General features: G+C 29.9%; 2 protein-coding genes across 12 annotated transcripts in view; both read right to left on the reverse strand.

Annotated features, from left to right (window-relative positions):
• Nca (neurocalcin homolog) overlaps positions 1–13,503 on the reverse strand; it is a 263,690-nt gene that overhangs the window by 33,166 nt on the left and 217,021 nt on the right. The gene's annotated exons all lie outside the window — the stretch shown is intronic.
• LOC143433347 (neuronal calcium sensor 2) overlaps positions 1–13,503 on the reverse strand; it is a 238,126-nt gene that overhangs the window by 8,320 nt on the left and 216,303 nt on the right. For 10 of the 11 annotated variants that reach the window (XM_076910663.1, XM_076910662.1, XM_076910656.1 and 7 more), the window contains 3 exons: positions 9,538–9,656; positions 5,758–5,901; positions 147–275 (listed from right to left, as the gene is read on the reverse strand). In XM_076910663.1, the coding sequence (XP_076766778.1) occupies positions 147–275; positions 5,758–5,901; positions 9,538–9,648 (384 nt within the window). In that variant the 5' untranslated portion in view covers positions 9,649–9,656. Of the gene's footprint in view, positions 1–146; positions 276–5,757; positions 5,902–9,537; positions 9,657–12,669; positions 12,932–13,503 lie in introns of those variants that run through there. The other variant, XM_076910665.1, reaches the window with a different exon arrangement.

Raw genomic sequence — 13,503 nt, forward strand, 5'->3', positions numbered from 1 at the left:
TAAGTCATTTTCTGCATAGAGATATGCAGAAAAGATTGTAGAAAATAAAGATTTGAAAAATAGCTGTTCAAGTAGAGTGTACATTTAAAATATCATATCGACAAAGTTGAATAATAATAGAAGTTAATTTGTGAAATGTACAATACCTGCACAATTTTCGTCATTTCCTGAATATCGATGACACCATTTCCATCAACGTCATACATACGGAAAGCCCACTTTAGTTTTTCTTCCGGCGTCCCGCTAGATGTTACATCGATGGCTAACAGAAATTCCTGTAACAACAAATTCTTCATTTGAATAACAACAATCGTTGTGCATGATAATTTTGACATTTTATTTTTGTTCGAGAAAATTTAATATTCTTATCAGTCGATGAACAACGTCATCCTCACTAAATACGTGAACTACATTATTGGCAAATTAAAATGGGTTAATCATATGTATGTGTATCGTATACGCAATCAAAATTACGTAAGCTAACAATTAATCTTCGTCAGTTGTATAGTAAATTTCAACTCACTTTTTGAAAATAATGCAAAAATTAGGCAATTAAAGAATTCATTTAATTTAAAAATACAGTGCAATACGGTGGTGAGAAGGTAACACTTTTTTATCGCTACTTTTTTAATAATTTATCGTCAACTTAAGCAGTAATGATTGGTGAAAGACTTATTACTGATATATTATACAGAATATATTACATATACAGAAGTAATTATTTTACATGTCAGTTTGTGACCTATTAATAAAATTTTTGTATTATCCTATATACAAGTTGTTCGAAAAATCATTCAATATTTATATAGTATATAGTATATACTGTACTGAGTGAAAAAGCCTTAGTAAATGTAGGTCTAAGGGCAAATGTTTGCCAGATATAAACATTTATCTATGAGTAGTGATTTGGAATGAATTGCATGTTGCGATAATTTTTTTGTGGACAGTTGTTTTAAAATTTGACAAAAATGTTATCAGATATAAAAATCATGAGATAGATATAAAAATAATCCAACCAGCACGTAAAACGTCGTCGAACCAAGCGCAGAATCCATTTCTCACCAGAAGTGATTATTCTCTTCAATATGTCTTCATTATTATGCCGAGAACGCAAAAAAGAACTGCTCATCGAACGATAAATCTTATCCACCTCGGTAGATTCGCGTGGGACCCATTTGTAAAGCTTTTCTATTTTTATCAAGGCCATTAGATATCGGCAAACAGTTGAATAGCGAATATTGGTCTTGTCTGCGATTTCTCGAACGGTTGACGTAAATCCGCTTTATTTGTTTGCTTTAAAATAGCGTTCTCTCCAATTGTTCAGAATTAAGCAACGTTAGGTGAAATTTTAAGTAATACGTAGCTAATAATACTAATCTCTAACTATAATCTATTACTTAACATTTAACGTAACTTAAGTCTTATCTATACAAGTCATCTTGATCACTGACTACATCTTTAGAATGAAATATAATTATGAAAATATAATAAAATTGCAGAGACAATTACACGTATGTGTAGGTTTAATTTCTTTTAATTCGAATACTATCGTTAACATTTGATAAATGAGGTAACAAGTATATAATATATAATCAGTCTTAATAATGGTATCAATTTAAAAACGCAATCTGTAGTATTAATTCCTTTTTACTATGAAATTATAGTAATAATATAATAACATATGCACACTTTTAATTGTTCATTGAACAATTCAATTTGAATTATAAATGCACACATATACGTCAGTGTCTCTGAAGAAGTTAAGATTGTTCGTCACTGAGAAATATCATGAACCAAGCATGTCCCAGTATCCTAAGAATAATGCTTAAGGGCTGATTTCAAGTTCACTGTCTTCCACTTGAAAAAATTAATTTCACCTTGAAATCTGTTCCATCTTATTATAGCTATCGAAAGCAATATTTATATTCTTTCCCATCTCGTATCAACCGCATTGTGTTTAAGCGTTGCGTTTATATCAACGACTGATTCGTTCAAATGATTATCATCGACGTTTGCGGATATTTGACTTAACATAGGATTGGATGAATTCCAATTTTTGTTGCAAGGGTCACATTGATATTTCACGTTCATTAGGTTCGTAGGGATTTTCGAGTATCATCGTTGGATATAGGTAAAACTGAACTAGGCCATCTGACGCCTGAGGTAGACAAATGGCGAGGCTTTTAAAGAACGCAGTCGAGGACGACTCAGCTCTTTACTCTTCCTGACCTCTGAAGGGTCTCCACTTCTCATATTGACCTCATCAATGCGCTGGTCCCTCTGGCCAATTGCTGCCATCGGCTAGTTTCCTATGTGCCTTTTTTTTTTATAGATCTTTGTTCTTTACTTGCTACGAATTGCATTCTTTTGCTGGCGCTGAATATCACAAAGGAGAAACTGGTTGCATTGTTCATATTATTCTACCATCTTCTACATGCGCAGTCTTTTAGAACCTTACTAAGAATATATTTCTTAGCTCGTGAGATCACAATTTTAATTTTATATTTACTTCTATTTATATGCACAATCTTTTTTATATTAATCCATTTATACTATTATATTTTATGTAATATTATTTTTTTTATTATGCAATTATTATTAACTGTAATTAAACATTTGTTCAACTAAACCGAACCCATCTATAGCCTTGTTTCAAAATGGATATTAAAGATTACATCTTTCATAGCATTTCGATATTAATTATAGTATTTAAAAATGATATCTGGTTAGATTTATAGTCACTTTCCCACTTTCTGAATCTACATTAAATATGCAACCGTTGCCGAATAAAGGAAGCATAGACCTGTCCCCGAGTCAGATTCACTTTCTCTTCCTTTAGAATGATCGAAGCAGGCGATCGTGACTTGAAATCGCTTTCGCGCGAAACTTACGCACCTTGCGCAAACATCGATGCAACGAAAACGGTTGACCACCATTTGCGTTACACTTGACACATTGCATCTTTATAAATGGCTCGGTAAATGAAGCTTCGAATGAACAAGTAGACGACGAAAGAGTGTATGACGCGGCGATACTTGCTAGCCAGGCACACTGTGCTCTCGTGAAATCTTTAACCAGTTAACTGTGGAATTTAGTTTCAAAAGATCACCACAGGGTGCGGAATTAAATACAAGCAACGACGTGTATACACGTCGAACGCAGGGCAAATGGTACTATTATACATTTTACGAAAAACGAGGAAGGATTACATTTTTATTCGTCAAAGAAGCTAACAATTCGTATCTGAATACGTTAGTCTTACTAAAATCTTGAAAATTGTTAAAAAATAATAAAACACATAAACAAGAAAAATTGAAGATAGCAAGAATAGACAAGAAAAATAAGAAAATAGTTTACAAAATTTCAAGCTATGTATATAAAGGGAATATAGCACCAAATAATATTCTTTTTACATTTTACTGAGATTTCGAGTTTTTATAGTGAATGGTAATTTTTTATTTTACACAACGAGTATGTGTATACTCGTTTGACGTGTGTCAATCGCACCGCAGTAGAGATTTGGTCCGACGAGTATACACGTCGAACGCACTTAACTGGTTAACAACATATTCGTTGTACTGAAAAACGTTTAAAATGACACGTAATGGTATCTACGATAAGAAGTGTTAAATTTTAATAAGAAAGAATACACTTGACGAAGACGGACAAAGGACTGGACAACAAGAACAAAATTTAAGAAAAGAAGACCTGACCATCGTTTAAAAAAAGTTAAAATTATATTCATAAAAGTAGAAAATAATTTGATTACAGATAAAATAATTGTGGTATATTTGTTACAATTATGATTATTAATGTTTTAGTTATTAATTAATCTAGCTAGAAATGTCACTGGGGTACACGGAGGATACGCCTAGTCAAGGGTGACCCGTTATTTTCAAAGGTATATTAAACAATTATGCAATATGTATGATTTTGAAATAAATGAACTCTTAAAGTAGTAGGTCATTTTAAAATGCTACTGGTTCAGTCGTTAATCAACTACTACTCTGTTTTTTCACCAGATCGGGTGGTTACCTTATCATCGATCTTTATTTGTTTTACTTCTGGAATATTCTCAGGAATATTTCAAAATAATCGACTATCAGTCTGAACCTTGTAACGATTAATTATTTTATATAATATTGAAGGAGAAAGGGTGATACCATGAATCGCATTGGGTGTCACCAATCCTAAGGACTCCGTGATATTTAGCTGCTTTATTAATTATATATCTATATATCTTTGACTGTAATAATATTATGCAGTCGATGTTCTGTATTATGGATTTTTTTTATACATATGTATATTATACAATTTATTGTAAATACTGTATCCGTCATCAAACGGAGCATTTTGATGGGAAGTAACTGCATTATGGATATGAACAAGATTATTTTTAATTACATTGGTTGTGACGAAGAAAATGAAGGGACTAAGTATTGTAAACATTATGTTAGAAACTATGTAAAATTCAAATTTAGTTATTAAGAAGTAATTCAGAAGGTTTTCGTTGCTTCCTTTTATTTATCCTTTATCCTCTCTAAAAAAAACAATCCTCTTTTGTTCACACTTTTCACTTCCGTTCGTTGTGTCGAGCAAAGAGACACGTGCTTTGTATAAAAAGTTGACACTCATCATTTGTCTTTTGTATTACACAAGGTGAATCATGTAACGTATCAAAAGAATTTTTTAGACGAAAGTTGTTTGGTATCCAGCGTGGCGAACAATGTAAGAATTAGTTTTTGTATAGTCAGCTTTATTATCTATACCTTTTTTGATGGAACAAATAGTTTACGATTCAATTTAGCTGGCACATTTAAATCCTTACTCACCCTGCATACAATCTGTTATTAATAAACAAAGTAAACGGTGTCTGGCATATTTTGTAATGGGGTTTCAATTGAATTATTCAATTATCTTAAATCGAATTAAATCTTAAAGAAAGAAAAAGAAATGTAAAGCTAGAACAAATTCATTTTCAACGAATTTCTTGCTGTACTAATTCCAATCGTGAATATTAAATTAATATTGGGTTATTCTTTAATCTCTGAATATCGTAAAGAGGTTGATTATGCTGGTACAAATTAACTTTCTAAGGTCACTGAGATTCATCAATATATTGAATTACTCTTTCTGTTATTCTTGTCATAACAGAATGATTAAAAAAAGCCAAAAGTGATGAGAAATTTTTTTTTTTTTCAAGGTGATTGTAGGGCGATAACTTTTGTCTTCGAATTTATTTGTTCGTATTCATATATGTATGTAACGAAAAGATGGTTAAGATGCAGTAGATTTTGGATAAATTAAAATTATTTTCTAATTTCATATATATACAATGTTTTCAATTCATTTTAGTTGATTTAAGCGGAAAGCATAAATACTTCATTTACTGCGTTTAAAAAAAAATTGGAAATATATTCTATATAAATTATAAATAATTAAAGAGATCGATTAGACAGATGATTCGTATCGAGTTAGCCAAATCAATTTTACAATAAATGAATAATGATAATAATTAAAGAGATAATCAAATACATATTTACTAATATTTATTAGTGTTAGTATTGATTCCTTACGTTTGAAAATAAAAGTGAATATTTCTGTAGTTTCTAAGTAAATAACAATTATTTTTTCAAAAATGTTTTCGGTAGTTCTATACGATAAAGTTGATTCTTTTTAATAAAAATAAAATCACACCATTTTTCACAGAGCATTGCAATGGCATATAAAAATCAATTTCGAACAAACATGTCTTACCTTAAAATCGATGTAGCCGTTTTTGTCCATGTCGAATGTACGAAAGACATGATCACAGAATTCCTCCGCATTGCCAGATGGGAAGAACATTTTGTACATGTCGACAAATTTTGTTGGCGTTAATCTACCGTTCGGGCAATCTTGCTGTAATGCAAAAGAAAAACAAAATGATTATTAAATTCTCTTCCATTAGATTTTTTAATTTTTACGAAAATACTATTAATAGAAATAAGTGAAATATAAATCAGTTTGATTCGTTCTGCGTTAAAATTGCATTCTCAGAGAAATAAAATTTATTACAAAAGGCAAGATATAGTTTAATACATATAGAGAATTAAAAAGGCTGTCGCAACTTTAGCTCCACGTTATATGGGAACCGTGTTATAACAGTAGCTGCAAAACACTTTTTAAACTCAAGATTTACATATAATATCATATTTAATTTCAGAATAGAATAGCTTTTAGATAAAACTGCTGTTCGAGAACCGTTAATATTTTTATGTCTGTAACTATGCAATAATTAGTAAGGCAGTTCTGGTTACTCGTCGGTTTCTGGTCATATTTATTATGAAAAAGGTAGCGCTAGTTCTGCCAGGTTTTTTTTTTAAATCTGTACACAATTTTGTTGGCAGTATCTTTTATTAATGGATAGTAATAAAATGCTGGTGACAGAATTTTATCTGGTTAATGGTCAATATCTGGTCACATTTATCACTAAATAGATGGCGCTAGTTTTACTTTTTCCTCGAGACCTGTACAGAATTTTTTGGCCAGTATTTAAGTAATGGATAGGTATAAAATTCTGGCGACGGAATTGTAGCTGCTTAATGGCCATTATCTGGTCACATAAATTACTAAATCAATAGCGATAGTTTCAATTGTACCTTTTTACATCTAGTCATCACTTTCTGGTTAGTAAATGTGTAGCGGTGAACTGACAAATTATGGCTGTGTTTATTGGCTAATGTACGATTATAATTGTCGTTATAATTGATGTTATAACCAAATGTGTATGAAATTTGTAATGTTTTTAATATTTAAAAGTTTTAAAAAGTGTTTAACATTAGGGTAACAATGAAAACAAATGACGACATACAATGAGATAAATATATATAATACATTTTTTATGTTTTACATAAACAGAAAATATTGAGAAAAATATATTTTACATTAAATTTCTTCCCAAATACTTCGAAATATTATGAACAAAACAGTCATCATTTTGACGTAATTGTTTTTTTGTATTACAACGTGCTGCATCTTTTCAGTGTTTTTTGTAAGTAAATACGAAAAATTATGTCATAAAAATGCGATTTTTAATAATAAGACAAAGAGTAAACTTTTCAGGTGACTTCCAAAAACTTTTGGTGCAAAGTTCTTTCTTATTATAAAAGAAATACTTTCTTCCTTTAGCTCCTTCTGATTATTGCAATTGTTTTTGAAAGTATCCAATCGATTACATTTTCAATTTTTAAAAAGTGAACTATTTATATACTATATGAACACTGAAAATGGTGAAATTGTTGGAGTTACACCAACGGGGAATTTTCAAAATTATAAATTAAAAAATAATATAAATTAGAAAATAATTGTACGATATGCAATATACATATAAAGAAAACTCTGTAAAGCATATATAACATATTGTATGTACTATAGTCTAACGTAAAAATTAATTTGTGGTGCGGATTATCGACTTCTAGGGATTATTTTAGCTACAAGTACTCCAGATTAATTAAAATTACTATTTCATATAAAATAAAAATGGTATCTACATATTTGTTCGAATATTGTTATGATTTATTGACGTAGTTGCAGTAAATGTACTGTAACTATTGCAATATGTTGCTAAATTACTTTGCATTCTTACTGATTTAATCGTAAGGCATTCTTCTTATTCTACATAAATTACGATACTGTTTCAAATATTTCTCAATTAAACACAAAAATTTATTTTATTAAAAATTGCAAACGTGCATTGATATACTTTTACGAGCTATATTAGTATTGCAAAGTCTTCAGAGATACTGTTATTATTGCTTTCGTTAATTACATTTTCAACAACAATCCTATTTTGTAACAAAATACTTTTTAATAATAATTTTTTTAATATATTTTCTTCCTTCCATTAGATTGATTTTACGACTATAACTAATGTTACATTCTATCAATACGATTCCTGATTAGAGTGAAATTAGAAGATTCATTTATTGGATTTGCGAAGCAAGGGAGATCGCGTGAACCAGGGGACAAATTGTGGAATGATAACAACAATTTGCTTAGTTTAATTAGTTCGAACGTTCCGAGTGGGTTTCGCTCGAACTGCATAATTATCGGAGAAACTTCAGCCATTCAACTTTTCTACGAACTGGCAATTTCCAATTGGAATTATTAGATTTACTTTAAAGACCGGTTTAAATTGAATCTACAGAAATTTCTCTAAGCAAACGATAGCGAAGATTGATTCGTATCGAATTAGCTGAACCTAGTAATTTTGCAATAAGTGAACAATGACAATAATTAAAGGGATAACCAAATACATATTTACTAATATTTATCAGTGTTAGTCTTGATTCCTTACGTTTGAAAATAAAAGTGAATGTTTCTATAATTTCTAAATAAATAAACGAACAATTATTTATGACATACATTTATACTTGCATACACATTTATGACTACAATTTTTTTTTCAAAAATTAGTACTTCATTTAGATAAGTAAATGTACAGGCTGTCTTTCAACCCTTTAACTGAGGACGTGGTTCATAAAGCACATACTAAAATTCTAGCCAGTGGCGATTATGGTATATAAACAATGTGTTAAGTTTTGATAATATCAAATAGCGGCTTGTGGCTTATACATCACTCAAATAAAAATAGAATAAATACAATAAAAAGAAATCTTTTAAAATAGAATATCAGTTCTCTTATTAGTAATATATTATTAGTAGTATAGAATTAGAACGTATAATACATAGTTATTTTTATTTTATTTTTCTTCGGCTGTGCTCAAAATACCTGTAATTAAAGGGTTAAAAAAAGCAAATGTACAGACTGTCTCAATAATTCTGTTTCGTCAGGTTCGGTAAGGGACTAATACAAATGTATTCTATATTTAGTACGTTGTTATCATCAGTTGTCATTTTCAACCAAGTTGCATTTGTGCTAGTTACAAAAGTTTATATTTATATTCAATTCTAAATTTTTGATACGAAACAAAAAGACGGAGATTTTCAACATTTATAACATTCATTACACGCGTGTTAATATATGAATAATCAAACAATAGAAAAATGCAACGTTGTAACCGCGACAAAATAGAAATGTAACTAAAATAACAAATTTTGTACGATTCGATATAACCATTCTCGATTTATTTATATTGAAAAGTTACGAAACAACGCCATTTTGCAGAGTTCAGCTGAGTTTACACATCACAAGCGGAAGACTGTGATCACTGTCCGGAAAAATGGCTGTGATTTCAGTTACGCGACAGACAGCAGCGAATTTTTTATTTACAACGTTGACAACGTTTATAACTTCTTCGCATCAATAATATTTGTAAATTACCAAGTCAACTTTGACGCGAAACAGGTGGATTTGCCCGCTACACGTTCAAAAACGTGGACAACCGCGCTGCATGCGATGTGTTAAAAAATGAACTGGCGTTTGTAAAACTTGCAAAACCCTCATTCTTTCTTCGAATATTCGAAATATTAAAAGCGTACGTAGACTTTTCCGACTGATTGCACATTTTCACTATGAAATAAATTGAAACTTACTTTAAATCCTTTATACCATTCTTTTATAGTTGCTTCATCGTATCTTGTGTGTAATTTTAGAAAATCCATATCTTCTTTGCTCAATTTGTCTTTGCTGCCGAAACAACCCATTTTGCGATCTATAACAGAAGAACACGCATTTCCCTATTAGTATTAATTACTTTTATCATATTGTGATCATTAATGAATGCTATCGAGATAAAGTTGTTATTTCTACTAATAGTAGTTTTGTATTTTGCACGGTACGACCTTGATAAATGAAAAAATTATTTATTACTCACAATATCAATTTATATATGGATTCAATAATATTTTATATTAAATTACAATAATTATGTGTTCATTTAGTCAGTAATTAGATCTTTCTAAATCATCGAACAACAGCGTGGACATTTTAAGTACTATCTGTTTATTGCATATACAGAGTTCTCATTTGGAAACTTCAAATTCGAGTATTTTGGAAGTAACACATTTTAGAAAGAACAAAATGTTTAATCCAATAATTTTATAGAAAAATACAATTATCTCATTTGCGTTTCACTTTTTAGAAACCTTCAAAATTATTCAAAGGTCAGCTTCATCTTTTTAAATAAATGTTCTGTGTTCGGTTACAGATTTATTTACAATCATTAGGGAAAAAATAAAAATTTTTGATATACAGGACATTTTTTAATGAAACTTTATCTTAAGGAGTTGTTCGATACTAAATATTTTAAATTAGGTAATCACTTAACTTTTCATTGCATAAAGATGTGCAATAATTTTGCTTTACCTTCACAGAATGTTTTCAAAATGTTCCGTATTTTGTGTTAAACGATAGTACAAACTATTTTTAATAGAGTTCTTATAATTTTCGTCTTAAAACGGTTTTCTTTAAGCTTAGACTTACTTTTTTTCAAATTTCTTCTGTTGTTTTTACTTTATTTATGATTTTAATATTAAATGACTTGGTGAAGTATTCGAGGCAAGACCAGTAAGTATTGAGGATTTACACACTACAGATCAACGAATGAATGTAGAAATAATATAGAAAAGATTTTAAGAAAAATAAGAACTGTATTTGAAAATAGTTTGTATTATTGTTTAACACAAAGCGAAGAACATTTTGAAAATACTTTGTTATTGCTATTCTTTTTGCAAAAAAAAAGGTATTTAAGTATCAGTCTCTTCCATTTTTTACCTTGAGGACAGCAAGACCTGAGGAAGCAAATATTTAGTATTAAATATCTTTTTAAGATGAACTCTAATTAAAAAATGTTACATATAAAAGATTAGTATTTTTCCATGTAGAATAATAATATATAATAAAAAAGTATGACTTCCATTTATAAAGACAATGTTGACCTTCAAATAATCCTGAAAATACTTAAAATGTAAAACATAATAATAAGCTGTAGAACGTTTATGTCAAACATTCTTTTTCCGTGAAAGTGTGTAATTTTCGACATTTTTAGCTTAAAAGTTTTCAAAAGGATACGCTCTATAATAATCGTTATGCTAACAAATTACGTCAGAAGCTCTCGATAAAATATTTCTCTTTAGACAATGAAACAACAAATCTATACATGTGCTCATAAGCAGATCAAAGTGTACAACTGTTTCTACAAGTAATGTTTCTACCGTCTACTTTCGATGAACGCACACCAACATTATGCACTGCATCTTTAATTAGTCACAGATTTCTTCGATATTTTTAGTTCCATGTCAGTGTCCACCTACATATGCTCGACTAACTGTTATACGTAGCACATGACACAAAAAATCGGGAATTCTTAAATGTTATATCAGCGGAACAGAGGAACAAATAGATTTTTGTAATAGATAGTTTTAAATAAATTTTTCATTTCTTCAACATATCTAGTTACAATCGTCACTACAAAAAACGCTATACGATTTTCACAATGTGTATAACAACTTTTATATTATAAAAAAAATCTAGTTAATCTTCTGCAGCTAAATTTTTTTAAATTTAACCACTTTAACAACTTCTAAGAATAAGTATCAGTTCTTAAATACTTTAAAAGTATTTGTAGCAGAAGCTGTACATTTGGGAAAATAATCACATAATAACTCAAAGTAATACATATGAATTTATCTTCCTTTATTACGAAAATTATCAAATGAAATATGAACAAATTTTTTCATGCAAGAGATAATACTTAATTTTGTATATATTTTTCTCTATACGTTTCATTTCTAATTAATTATATTTTATCAAGGATTTACTTAACCTTCATTACTTTTAACACTGTTTGAAATTTTTCCTTAAAATATTCAAAATGGTTTAACTTTCTATAAAAGGCTTTGTACTAAGCTTCCTGTCAGTACAGAAAATTTTCTATTAGCCTTCTAATAAAAGTAATTAAATTATTAATATTATATGATAAATTTATTATTACAAAGTACAGTTACAACTTTGAATACGAGGGGGTTGGAACTACGTTGTTTCAAAAACCAGTATATGATTTATGACGATCTTCTGAACATAACTTCTTTCCGATATCATCTAACATTGCTAAAAAGAGTGATATTTTGCACTGAAGTACAATCAATTATAAAAATTATTTGAAACATTTTTTAAACATCGCTAAATATTAAAATATAAATAAAGAGCAATGTTTAAGGCTTTCATATGTAAGTTATTCAAAAGAATGTAGCTATAATCAATTACTCCTTATGAAATGTTTTAAACGGGGTATCATTAATTAAATATATAAGTTTATGTCTGAAACTGTAAATGATATTAATCTTTCACACCGGGAAAATGATAAAACGTCACAAACGCTCCGCAAAATCCGATAAAATATAAATACAATAATAGTTGAAGGTATCCAGAGATTTTTACAAAGTAACATTTTTAATTTATTTATATATTCCTGTAAGCACATTTACGAACCATTTTTAATTATTACAGAATCTGTCTTGATTCTAATGGATTAACAATCATAAATTCTTGAAATATTTTAAATTTCAAGTATAGGCAGTTTTCTGAGATCGACTGTACAAGGTATATTTATTGCGGTTTCGTGTTCATTCCTCCGACACGAAAACTTAAAAATTATACAATATTTTCTAAATGAAAACAGACATAAAACGATTTTCAAAATGAATAACGTGCGGCTACCAGCTTACCTCGAATAAATTCTAAAGAAGAATTTTGTTACATTCAGAGCCACGAAAGATTCTGTTGTAGATCGCCCGAAGAAATCATAAATTAAACGTTAAGCGTTTCTTATCGCAGAAATCGACGAAGACATGCTGCAATATTCACACGCTCGCCTCTATGAATAATTCACAAGCCAACGCACAACAATTCCTCGCAAAAAGATCGATAGACACGCACCACTATCGTCCCGATTACAAGTTATCCATAGAAGAAGCACGCACACGCGCACACCACCTATGTCCAGAAGAAAGTTCGCGAATGCACCAACAATTGCACTTCTCGTTTTTCACGTTGATACAATCAACTTGTCCAAACGTCTTCGACGATTTTCGAAAATATAGAACAATAGATAAACTAGAATATAGTACGTAGAATAGCGAGCAGATATCCGACGAACGTTCTTATACGTCCTCTTCACTCTAATTATTACAAGAAAGCTATAACCGCATCGTGAACGAAATGTAAAAGAGGATAGGAAACTTCAAAGTATGGGTAACGCATTAATGGTAACAGGAAAACTCAATATTTTATATCAAAGTGTGCGAATTATTTTATCGAACGTAGACGAGTTTTTTATTGGAACGTTAAGCACTTCTGTGATTGCGAGTGTTGTTCTACGTATTACTGCTTGATCGGTAGCGATAGAGGTGACGAACTGGTTGGCTGGTCAGTCGCGTGTAAGTGCTCACCGAGTTGCACGGGAAATCGACCCCCTCCTATTTTACATCGTCGATCTATCATTTCGTCTTTGCGCCGCTATTATGTCTCTTGTTATTTATCCATTGTTTTACGGCCAGATT

The sequence above is a fragment of the Xylocopa sonorina genome, chromosome 2 (genome assembly GCF_050948175.1).
Source record: "Xylocopa sonorina isolate GNS202 chromosome 2, iyXylSono1_principal, whole genome shotgun sequence".
In the NCBI taxonomy this organism is placed as follows: Eukaryota; Metazoa; Arthropoda; class Insecta; order Hymenoptera; family Apidae; genus Xylocopa; species Xylocopa sonorina.